The sequence below is a fragment of the Lemur catta genome, chromosome 1 (assembly GCF_020740605.2).
Source record: "Lemur catta isolate mLemCat1 chromosome 1, mLemCat1.pri, whole genome shotgun sequence".
Taxonomy (NCBI): domain Eukaryota; kingdom Metazoa; phylum Chordata; class Mammalia; order Primates; family Lemuridae; genus Lemur; species Lemur catta.
This window is the reverse complement of record NC_059128.1, coordinates 10595572-10608113: the sequence shown is the minus strand read 5'-3', so window position 1 is coordinate 10608113 and position 12542 is coordinate 10595572. Positions and strand designations below refer to the sequence as shown.

General features: G+C 40.2%; 1 protein-coding gene across 2 annotated transcripts in view; it reads left to right on the top strand.

Moving 5' to 3' along the window:
- The first annotated feature begins 7985 nt into the window (after positions 1-7985).
- Positions 7986-12542, top strand: part of UNC79 (unc-79 homolog, NALCN channel complex subunit) — a 224348-nt gene continuing 219791 nt past the window's right edge. For both annotated transcript variants that reach the window (XM_045561661.1, XM_045561653.1), the window contains exon 1: positions 7986-8098. In XM_045561661.1, coding sequence (XP_045417617.1) covers positions 8077-8098 — 22 coding nt within the window. In that variant the 5' untranslated portion in view covers positions 7986-8076. The remainder of the gene's footprint in view (positions 8099-12542) is intronic.

Below are 12542 nucleotides of genomic sequence, written 5' to 3'. Positions count from 1 at the left end.
TGCATAAATATGGAAGGGCATGATGTGGGCAGGAATAGAAGAATATATAGAGGAATTGGGAGAGCTTAATCATATGAGCAGGCCCAGGTGATTGGCTCAAGACTGAGGAGCACACTGGAGTAGAGAGCTCTATTTGCATAATTTCCATGACATGTTCCCAGGGCAGTGTGGGGCAGGCACTGCAGCTTATCAGATTTGCTTCAGGGTAACTGCTTGTAGTTTGATTGTCAAGGCATACAGCATAGTGAAACATTGAATAATGCCAAAACAGTTTAGGATTTTTCTGAATTTTTTAGTCTATAAACACTGAATGGTTAGAGGAGAGGGAAATCACTAACAGCTGCAGTAGCCAGGCATATTTCCATGGAGGAGGGAAAAGTGCTCTTTTTGAATAATAGATAGATAGGGGTTGGATAGGCAAGAGGTTAAAGGATCGTAGCATGTACCCACAGATATGAGGGGAGAAATGAAAGGGGTGTGTGTTGGGCTAAATGTGGGAACTCATTTTGGGTCACATCCGATTTCTTGGTGAAATAGAATTTGAGAATAAGAAAATTTTAAAATAGGAAATTGTCCAGAACACAATGATGTAAGATCGCTAGGGAATCAAAAAGAAATAAGTGAAATGATTTCTGGGCACTGTTCAACATAGACAGCATGAATTAATGATAGGTCAGTTCTGCACAGTCATTTATTTTTTCACCCATTGTCCTTCTATTCTTCTCTTACTATATTTAAGGAGAAAAGAGGCCTAATTTTATTAGACCCTTATTATGTGCCAGGCACCATGCTAAGCACTTTCTATGTGGATTTCATTTAATCTTCACATCTCACCTTTTTAGCTAGTCACCATTAAACCCATTTGATGGATACAAGAGATATGGGAGTTTTAACTGGGCCCTTTTGTGGTCATCAAAACAAAATTCATCACTAGAAGTGGAGGGTTTATTGTGAGGGCAGTCCAGATGTTAGTTGCGGTCTTTCTTTGCATTGCAGATCTCCTATGTGTAGATTCCCTACATATGTGTGTGTGTGTGTGTGTGTTTGTGTGTGTGTGTGTGTGTGTGTGTGTGTCTAGGATACAGGGATCTTAGTTAAGCAGCTGTCCTTAGTGGTTATCTGGGAAAGGTTTAGTTACTGGGCCTCAGGAAGAATGGGAACCATGACAGGCTGAGACAGGCCTGAAATGGGAAGGTCATTCATAGTCCTCAGAGTTTTAGGGACCTCAGAAACAGTCTATGGATCTCTATGTGGTGATCATTGACTCAACTTAGGTATCCCCGTTTGCTTTCTGTGTGTCTGTACTCTTCTCTTCCTAGGACTAGCCAGCTGACTTTTCTACTTTTTTGTTTATATTTGTGAGTGAGAATATTTTTTGGGAGGAACATTTTATGATCTTTCAGCAAGGACTGTTTTGGGACAATTTACATGAGAAGAAACTGAGGGAATATCAGGCACAGTATTTGACAGGTTTAATACTTAGATAAATTTAATATGTTCAAAGTCAATCAATGGCAGAGCCAGGAGTTAAATGACAGTTTATCTTAAAGTTTATATTCTTTTTGCTGTTCTTGTGGGCACGACTTTGTTTTAAGCTTATGTGGGTATGTAAATAACCCCTGTCCCCAAGGAGGCTGACAGTAGGTAGATAAATATGATATAAGTTAGTAGACAAGTGTCATATGAATGGTTCAGGCAGAGCATGCTGAGAGTTCAGATGAAGGGGAAATTTCTCCTGAGTGAATTTATTAGAAAAGGATTCATGGCTGAGGTAGTAATTGAGCAGAATAAAGGTAAGCTTTAAAGGTAGAAATGTAGGGAGGGAATGGCATAAATAAAGACTTAGTGATGAGGAACGCACAGTGATAAATCTGACTACAGCACAGGGCACTAGAATCTATGGTACATATTGCTTTAGGATGCTTAATCTAAATCATGCTTGGAGCAGCATGAAGAATAGATTAGAGTGTAGAGTAGCATCCAGGGAACCACTAAGGAAGAGATTTCAATAATTCAGATATGAGATCAAGAAGAAATGAATTAGTGTTATGGCAAAAAATATGGAAAGAAAGAAATGAATTCAGGGGTGAATCTGAAAGAGGAAAAACAGGACTTGAAGCCTGATTAGATTATATGGATGAGGCCTAGGGGAAAATAAGACAACATTGAGATTTGAAGTCTGGATAACAGTGACAGTGAGAATGATAGCTTCATTATGAGAAATAAAATCAGGAAGAAGAGTTGGTGGGGGTAGGAAAATAATGCATGGCTTATGTGTGCTGAGTTTAAGGTATTAATAGAGTATCTAGACATTAACATCTATCAGATAGTTACAAATGTGAGCTTGAACTTTGGCTGAGGGGCTGGTATAAAAAACAACTTTAAGATTTGAGAATGTTCAACATGTAAGTTGTAGCTGAAGCGTAGGAGTGGATAAGATATCCAAAGGAGACACATACCTTAGAGAAAGATAAAAATTCCAAGGGCAAACCTTTGATAAACAACTCACATTTTTTTTTGGGTAGAATGCAGAAGATTAAGGAATCATAAGATCCTACATGTCCAAGATGCATTGGGCCTTGAACTCATAGCAGTGATAGATAAAACATTGCTGAACTCAAAACAAGGTAAATATTAATTTGTACCAGAAACTTGAACAGAAATGCAAATTTGTGAGTAGAGTTGATGCCCAAAGTTTCTGGACTCCAGGCTGAAAGCAGACAATGGCATTTTGGATGTGGTTTCTGTAATGGGGATTAAAGTGCTTCATATAAGAAAAGAGCTAGAGCAACACTTATTGCTTGAAGTCTCCCCCTAGCCCCAGCCCCACTCCACCTCAAGAAAAGAGTCAGAAAAATATTGTTATTGGCTCCTTCTTGGGATACATACAGCTTCATAACACTGTAATCCTAGAGATTCAGGAAGATATAGCTATAGGTTTCAGATTCAGAATGAATCAAGTTGCCCAAGAACTATTTAACACTGTTACCTGCTAGTATATAAGATTTGAATCTGGACTGGTTGTTCAGGGAGTTAGGTGGAAACCAACAAACCACAAACTGCTAGAGAGGGAAGGGTGAGCACAGAGGAACAGAAGAGAGAGAAAATAAAATAAGAACAAAAGACTGTCACACAAGATAAATCCAAACCAAGATCTCACAAACTAATCACTGTAGGAAACAGTGAAAAAAAAAAACCTATGAGAATGTGAGTTCACTATTAATAAAATTGTTTTTATGGAACAAGCTGTCAACCTTAAATCAAGTATGTCTGGTATTAAATGAAGGAATAAACTCCATAAAGAAGAACAAAAATTATGAACAAAAACAAAGAAGATATGAAATGAGGATGGCTAGATATAAAAAATACAATTAGATATGTGAAAATGAATATATACATCATTGAAATAAAAAATTAAATAGTTGGGATACATACCAGATTGGACACAAACAGAATCAGTGAATTGAGAGAGAGAGAGTTCTGAGGAATTCACTCAGAATGTGTCATGATGGGTAAAAAGATAAGGAACATGAACAAGCAATTAAGAGTTATGGATAGAATTAGAGGTTCTGAAATATTAAAGAGGAGTTCTAGAACAGGAAAAGGGAGGGGAGGGTAAAGAAGGAAATATAAAAGAGATAATGACATGCAGTTTTTCAGAATTAAAAAAGGCATGAGTTCTCAAGTAGAAAGTACATTTTCAGGCCAATAAACATGAAAAAAAATGTTCAACATTACTAATCATCGGGGAAATGCAAATGAAAACCACAATGAGATACCACCTTACTCCTGTCAGAATGGTCATTACTAAAAACTCAAAAAACAATAAATGTTGGCATGGGTTTGATGAAAAGGGTCACATTTTCTTGTTTCTTTATATGTCAGGTAAGTTTGGATTATATCCTGGACATTGTGAATGGTACATTGTGCAGACTCTGCATTCTGTTATTTTCCTCTGGAGAGTGTTGATTTATTTAAAAGCAGGTAAATCATTTAATGGGATATAAACTATAAACTAACTCTTGGGTGGCAGCTCAAATCTCAGTTTAGTTCTTTTACACCTAGTTAGCTGCTTGTTGTCTGCACGTAGCCTGCACATGTGTAGTTCAGAGATCCGCTGGAGATTTGGGCAGAGGCACATAGTTAATATCTTCTCCACTGTGGCTCTTTCTTTCTCATAGTTCCCCCTCGCTTTCTAGCAACTATGATTATTTTTAACTATGTACTTTGGTGGTATTTCAGGTCAAAAAGGCTGTGTGTATGCTATTGGAATCTTTAGCCACTATGTGTCATCTCTCACAAATAGTGTTTAATCAATATGATTAAGCCAAAATGTGATGTTGAGCAAAAAGCACAAGTTGTAAAAAGATATAGACAGTATGGTATTAATTATATAAAGTTAAAAAACATGTGAAACAATATATATTGCTTATGGAAATAGACATATATAATGTGTATCTAGCTACCCTATCTAATATTTTACCTCATCCAAAATTTCAATCCCTTCAATAAAAACTATTTCTTTTCCTTAGTTTAATATTTTTATTTTTAGTACTTATCAGTACTTAATGTACTGTACATTTTACTTACATAACTTTCTTTTGTCTTCCCACTTGAATTTAGCCCCCTGAAGCAGAGATTTTTGTCTTTTCTGTTCACTACATTGTCCTTGTGCCTAGAAGAGTGTTTGACATATAATAAGTACTCAATAAGCAGTTGCTGAACAAATAGTATAAAATATAAGGAAATAACCACAAATTTAGAATAATTTTCTATGTGGGCTTCAAGTGTCTCTAAAATGTTTTATTTGTGAAAAGTAAAATATCTAATGCAATATCACAAAATGTTAAGAACTGATGGGATTGGGTAGTGGTAACATCAGTGTTCATGATATTATTTTTGTATTTCTATGTTGGAAGTACTTCATTAAACAATAGAAGGAGCAAAATGTTTGGAGAAGATTTTGAAGATATGGAAGTAAAGGGAAGAGGGAGTTTCAAAAAGGAATAGGGAGAGATTTCAAATGTTGGCATTAGTCATCAAGAGATCAAGCAATTGTATTTCACTATTAGGAAATTATTATTGACTGTTGAAAAAAGCTGTTTCATCCAGGATTTGATAGTAGGTAGGGTGGTGAGGAAAAAGAAGGCAGTAGGTAGAGAAATGGAGGCCACTTATTCAGTAAGACAATAGGTATAGCTTTTCCAGAATGGCAAACATATCCATGTTTGTGAGCAGGATGGAAAAATCCATTGAAAAGATAGGGACTTAAAATGCCAGGAAGAAAGAAGATAATTAAGAGAGCAAATTTTAGAATAAACGGGAGTGTTTATAATTAGAGGCATAATTTAAGAAGAATAAAGCATTCCATTTGGCAATGAGAAGAGGCATTATCTCTGCAACAGAAGAAAGAGCATGAAAGGTTGAGACAAATAGGTGGAGACAGAAGGAAAGGTAAGAGAGTTCATATTTGTTTCATTGAAGTAGTTAAGTAAGGCCATATGTTGGAATGGAGAAACCTGGTAACGGATATGGTGTAGGTTACTGAATTAACCCAATGGGCACATCAGAAGGTTGAAGTTGTGAGAGCCTAGGTTGATGATTAGGGTATCAATTATATGAATGCTTTCAGGCTTTGAAGGGACTAGAACAGTTAGAGAGCTAACCTTACTGATTGGGTGCATTTGAGCAGCTTGAGCAGTAATGCTAACAGCAGCAGTCACTCACCATGTGTCAGGTATTGTTCTAGATTCTCGTATGTATACTCCTGACAACAACCTTTAATGTGACTATGATATGGCCATTTTGCAGGTGAGCAAATCGAGGCATAGAGAATGTAAGTAATTTGCATGAGGTCACACAGCTCATAAGAGGCAAAGCTGGAATTCAAACCGAGGCTGTCTAACTAGCAAGTCCATGACTTTAGCAACATTATACTCCCTCTCAATAGGGTAATGGGAGGTTTAATTGATGACAAAGAGCAGGATTAGTAAGCAGATGAAGGGAGAATAGTTTTCTAACACAAATTTTGTCCTTTGTTTCTTGGTATGTTATCCAAGACACCTTTTAGGGGGGAGGGGTTAATTTTCAATTACTGTTTTCTTTATCAAAGCCTCAAGCTTCCTGGAAATTTCTGAATAAATCATTGAGCTTTCTTTTAATCACACAAAATGTTTGTCATCTTCTCAGAAATGCTCATTGTATTCATATTTTCTTTAGAATGATTTTGATTTATTTTTACCCAAGATGAACTCTTCAGCATCATTCTTCACATAATCATTTATTTTTGACAAAAGAATGGAACTTCTCTTTGGGATGTGGTTTTGGGAGTGAACAATGGCATAGGATGATGGCCTGATCAGCCAGACCTACCTGCCAATTAGCAGGTGATATAGCCCAATCATATATGCATCCCGAAGAGCCAAATCACTAGTACTTCAGGAACATTTTTGCAAATATCATGAAACTTGGCCACTGTGTGTGCATCATAATGGGCAGCTTCCCTGTTATTTGTAGACTTTTTTTTTCTACTCAGAAACATCTTTTCTTGATATTTGTTCACAATGGTTTTTCCTAATTGTCAAAGATTTATTTTGAATATTTTGTATATGTCACACAGAATTTAATATTCTTTTCCCTAAATAGGGATCATTCTTTTTTAGTGAGAAGGAAAAACATTGATTTAGTCACCATAGTTATCTGCATTAAAAATCATAGGTTGACACTTATCGTTCTGTTCCTATAGCTTTTGGTAAATCAACCTGCTATGACCATTGCCCTTTAGCGTTCACAAATTAAACTATCTGAATGAAGAATGGTCATAATGGTTGGCAATTGTACAGAACTTTTATTTTAAAGGGACTCACATCCCTTATACCATTTGATCTGCTCAATAACTCTTCAGGTGGCAGAGCAGGTGTTAATTGTTCCCATTTTGTAGATAAAGAACCTGAGGCTAGGGATACTAAAAGATCGGTCCTTGAGTAAGTGGTAAAACTGAGTCTTGAATCTGCTTCTTCCCGACTTCAAGTCCAAGCTCAGAATATCTCTCCACTCTGTGTCCATTCTTTGGGCATTTTCCTATGAATATGCATCATGCCTTTTCTACCGCTTTCCTTTTCCATTGGCTTCGGTTTCCCAGTGGAGGGGCTTCCTAACGTGCCCATGTCCAGCCTGCATGGTTGCAAGGGAGCGCACCTGGGTTCTTCCTGTCTCCAGGGTTTCATCTTCCTTTTCTGTGGCCTTTCCAGATTCACCACCCGTGCAAATCTCCTCCTTCCTCTAGCTCCAACTTCCAAAGTCTGCTCACAGCCCCCTGGCAGTGGGACCTCCCACCCCTCACCCCCCGCAGGAGAGCCCACCCAGAGGGGAGGCGCAGGGCAGGACCGCAGCACGCCGGGAAGCCATGCTGAGGTTACTTGTGCATTTCCTTCCTCGCGGTCCTCGGGAGCATCCTCTCGCCCTCCGGCCCCGGCTCTCTCCAGCCCGCCCCGGATCCGCCTCCCTCTCCTTCCTCCCGGAGGTTGAGACGAAGCGTGGGACGCACCTGTGTCCCTCTCCGGTCACCCCGCTGAGGCGCTGGGGGCTGCTCGGGGAGCAGGATTTACAGGCCCGGAGAACGCCAATGGGAGATCCAAATGGTCGGGGACTCCGGCACTTTAAGAGGCTTTTCTCTGGGAAACACCCGTCCCCTCCGTGCGCCTTATGAATGGAAATACTCCTCCCCCGGTCGAGCCCATTTTCCCATTTCACCAGGAGCCGCAGCCTGCTCTCTCCTTTCGGTCTCCCCGCCCACATCAGCGCGGGCAGCTCCAGGAGGGGACGGACAGGAAGCCTTTGGCCGCCTATTAAATCCCACCCATTTCTCCGGGGGCGATTTCCTAACCTTCCGGGACCGAATTCTGCAATTTGATGTGCGTTTTGTCCGAATGGTAGCGACACGGGCCTAAGGGAGGGGGAAAGCGAGGGGGTGGGGGGTGGGGGGTATGCGCTCTTTTCCTCGCAACATCGCTGGCGGAGCGAGGGAGCTCACACGACACAGATTTTGGGGCAAAGCCTTTCCATCTGGACAGCACCATGTCCACCAAAGCGGAGCAGTGTAAGTAGCAGCCGGCCCGGCATCCGGCCCGGCCTCGGCTGGGAGCTATTGCAGTTGCGGCGTTTGCGGCTGCTGGGAGACCTTGGCATTGTGCTGGTGCGGGGGTGGGGGCTGAGGTTGGGGCGGGTGGGGGGGTGGAGGGTGGAGGAGAAGGTGGGGGAGGGTGGACGTTAATGGCAACGCGGCGCTGTCCCCGGTGCTGAAAAATAATGCGGTCTTCCTTCGGCTGGTGGTGGGGTTTCGCAAGACTGCAAGACCCTGCGAAATGAAATGAAAACGGGGTCATTCTCGGGAAAAAGAGGCCTCGTATCTTTCAGATAAACATTTCAGTATCTCTTGTTGGAGTGGGGGAAGGGGGGCAGCGGCAAATCAGGGGCGGGGAACTGTCAGTGGCAACCAAAGCCTGCCCGGTCTTCTGCGCATGCCCAGTTCCTGGTGCTGGAGCCATAGGGGAGTTCGAGTCTGCAGTTTCCTCTTCGGGTTGAAGAGGCCAAAAGGGAGGCGAGGGGGAGGGAGCAGGGAGCCAGGCAGAATTCTGGAGCCAGTAGGAGGAAAATTAACTCACTGATGCCCACACTAATGCTAAAACTAACCACAGCCATGCGGTGCTTACAAGAAAGTGAAAGGGGCTGTGGGAGAATGACCTAATTGATCTAATCGTTCTTCCAAAGAGCAGACTTCCTTTGTAGGGCACCTCGCGCAAACTATGGCAAATAGCACAAGAGGATTTGGGCTGTCCCTGTAATGACTGCCTGTGTGCTTGGTTGGAAACAACCTGCTAACTCCTTGTGGACGGAGGAAGTTTCTAACGTGGTCCCTATAGCCTGTCTTGGTGTGGTGCACACCAGTAGGCCTTCAGTATGTGCTTGGTAGGTTGATTAATGTGGAACCTTTTCCTGAGTGCACTTGAAGGGCTTGAGGGATCCAGCAGTTTAAACTTTTGATTGTAAATAAACGATGCTTTTGTTAAGCAATGAGTTTGAATTTGTAACAAATATACCAGAACTTATTCATCGAAATGACTTGGGTCTTCCAAAGCAGTACACACTTATATTGATAATGTTGCCTTTCTAATTCTTTTTTGGAATGGCTGTTAAAGCCAGTTTATGAGACACACAAAGCAGTTTGATGGCAGTATCCTGTATATGATAAAATGCAGTATGTCACTTACTCACTGGATAGATTGAATAAACTGAAGACTCACAGAATTCCCAGACTGATGGTTCATTAGAGACTGTGTATGCTCACCTACCATCCCGTGCTTGTACTTCTTTACAATGCCATATGGATTCTGGAAGATCTGAGCTGGAATCCAAGTTCTGCCACTGTTTGACCTTGAGCAAGATAACTGACCTCTTTGAACTTTATTTTCTCATCTGTAAACCTGGGTTAATAATGCTGCTGGGGCTGTTGTGACTATAAATGAAAGAATACACATGAAAAGGTTTAGCAATGAGCCTAGCACATAGAATTTACTCAATAAATGTGATACTGACAAGTATTTCCTACTTAAATAGTCCATCTTATCTAAATAGTTAGAAAGCTCTCTTGTGATTTTTTTTGCATGTTTCCAAAATTTAAATATACCCTTAAGATTAAATTTTGCTTCTACAGAGACTTTCAGAAAAATTGGATGCATTCTGTTCTGAGTAATGGTAATAAAGTTGGAATCAGTGTAGAACTTCCCACTTGAGGATGTCACACCCTGACATTACAATAAAATCAAGTGGTTTTTGTTACAGTATGGTTTTTAAAGAAAAGACACCACCTGTCATTTGATTTTATAGTTACATATTACGTAAGTAATTTCAGGTTAAAGCCAATGAGTATTACAGTCCTCTTTCTGTGTTCTCTCTTTCTTGTTACATTTTGAGATGCACCGGATGCTTTGTCTTGTCTCTTTCCTGGGCAGTGAATGCCAGGATGAATAAAATCTAGATGTGGACTTGGTGGTGTAATTCTATTTTAGACTTGTTTGTACAATTTTATTTTGTCTATAGAGGATGGAAAGGACACCATATTTGGAGGCAGAACATGTGGACTTAAGCTTTGCATGCCCTTCTGATTAACTGTGAGACATTGGGCAATTAACTTAATAGTTTTGTGTCTCAGAGTTTCCATCCATAAAATAAGGAATAACAGTAGTAGCTGTCTTTGTTTAGTCCTAAGGGTTTTGGAGGGCAAAGGAGGTAAGTAGGAGCAGGCTGTGAAAAGGATAAGGATGCTTTGAGTGTTTTTAGGTATCTTTTTTTAGACTGAAGGTAAGTTAGGAATCTCTTTTTTTTTTTTTTCTCTTAGATGCACTAACATGAGGAGACTGCCACTCTAGTGCACATTATGTACTGAAAATAGAGCAAAACATGAAAGGCTGCACAGTTGATGTTTGTGAAGGATAAATACTTTGTAATAAAGAGATGTTGCAGATTGGTGGTATTTTATCCTTGGATCTTGTAGGAATGTGGCCAGGGGAAAGGAGCACAAGAAGGGAGGGCCAGGGGATTTTTTTTTTTTCTTCTACTGAATGTGAAGACTACGAAGTAAGAAGAGGACAGGAAAGTTCATTTCTCCTCTGTATTCAGGAGTATGCACAGTACCACTTTCCAAAGGACCCCAGGGGGAGAATTAGGCTTAATATAATGTCAAAATGTTATTTTTATTACTCTTTTTCTTGGAGTTTCTTGATGTAGGTAAAGGTTCCATTGGTAGAGGAGGTGGACATAGTTTGGTTGAACCAGCAAGAGAACGTACTTGCATTTTAACCCAAACAGGTTATGTGACTTACTTTTGAAGTGTTATATATCGTAGAGATATGAAAAATGATTTTAAATTTTAGATAGTGGCTTTTTCTTTTGTGACATAAGTAATAGTGATGAGAGAGAGGCTAGTTTTAGCAAAAATGCAGTTTGGAGCCTGTTTTAAAGTATTCAGTCTGGTTTTTTTTTTGTGCTACCTGCAGAGCCTCATAACAGGAGGTGAAAGCTTCTTAGCAATTTCTCAGGTGATTGCACAAGAGTTAATTTTTTTTTCCTCCAAATGATTCTTTTTCTCATAAAGTTCGCTGTAGTGAAAATGTTTATGTAGCTGATATAGAAGCAAGAATGATAAAAGTAAGACTTTACAGTTTTTTAAAATTTGGAATTCTAAAGAGGCGTTCAACTCCCCCACGCCAAACTTTCTCTGTCTTCTAAGTGTTAAAATTGAACAATCGGAGTACTTTGGGTGTGTTCTTTCAATATAAGCTCTGCTTTTGGTAACAGCAGATGTTAAGAGTTGGGGTTCTAGAATTAGACTGCTGCCTGGGTTTGAGTCCTGGCTCTGCTCCCTGTGGGCTCTGTGACCTTGGATAAGTTAACTTCACTTCTCTAAGCCCCGATTGCATCATCTATAAAATGGGAATAGTAATATTTGTTGTGAAGAGTAAATGAGGTGATCCATGAAAAGTGCTTAGCACAGAATCCTGGCACATAATGAGGAGTTAATAAATGTTAGCTTTTATTATTATCATCATCATCAAATATGAAACTTTGTGCTTGCTGCCAAAATGAGGATAATTATATAGTTGGATCTAGTTTCCCTGAGTGTAGCCAGAAAAAAAAGTAGCCTTGATATTATTTAAATGGGGCATGGGCTATTGGACTAGTTTTTATTCTCCTTCCCTTGTCTCCAGGCCTCCTCTACTGCAATCGGCTTAACCCATTTTGGGTGGGAGGGGATTCCAGCACGGCCTCTCCTTGACTTGGTATGTCCAGCAAGGCACTGACTGATCACCTAAACAGAACATTTCTAAGGCATGAACTGCCTATCCATCACCTTTTGTATTATGATGACAGTATAGCAGCTGATAAACATAAATCCCTGACATAAATATCTATCAAAATGTTTGTCAAATTTGGAAATTAACCTGTTGACAATTTGAATATAAGCTCAAAATAGCTAAGTGTAGCAATGTGAATGTATACTATTTTTAATGTATTTACCCTACTCAAGATCTTTAGCTCAGTAACTAAAAATCTTTTTGATTACATCAGAGACAAACACTTTTAAGAGTATAGCTAGGGCGGGCACGGTGGCTCACCCCTGTAATCCTAGCATTCTGGGAGGCCGAGGCGGGAGGATTGCTCGAGGTCAGGAGTTCGAGACCAGCCTGAGCAAGAGCGAGACCCGGTCTCTACTAAAAATAGAAAGAAATTAGCTGGACAACTAAAAATATATATAGAAAAAATTAGCCAGGCATGGTGACACATGCCTGTAGTCCCAGCTACTCGGGAGGCTGAGGCAGAAGGATTGCTTGAGCCCAGGAGTTTGAGGTTGCTGTGAGCTAGGCTGATTCCATGGCACTCTAGCCCAGGCAACAGAGTGAGACTCTATCTCAAAAAAAAAAAAAAGAGTATAGCTAATTAGCACTGTGATTTGCCGTTGAATTTGCCCCCTCCCATGCATATTT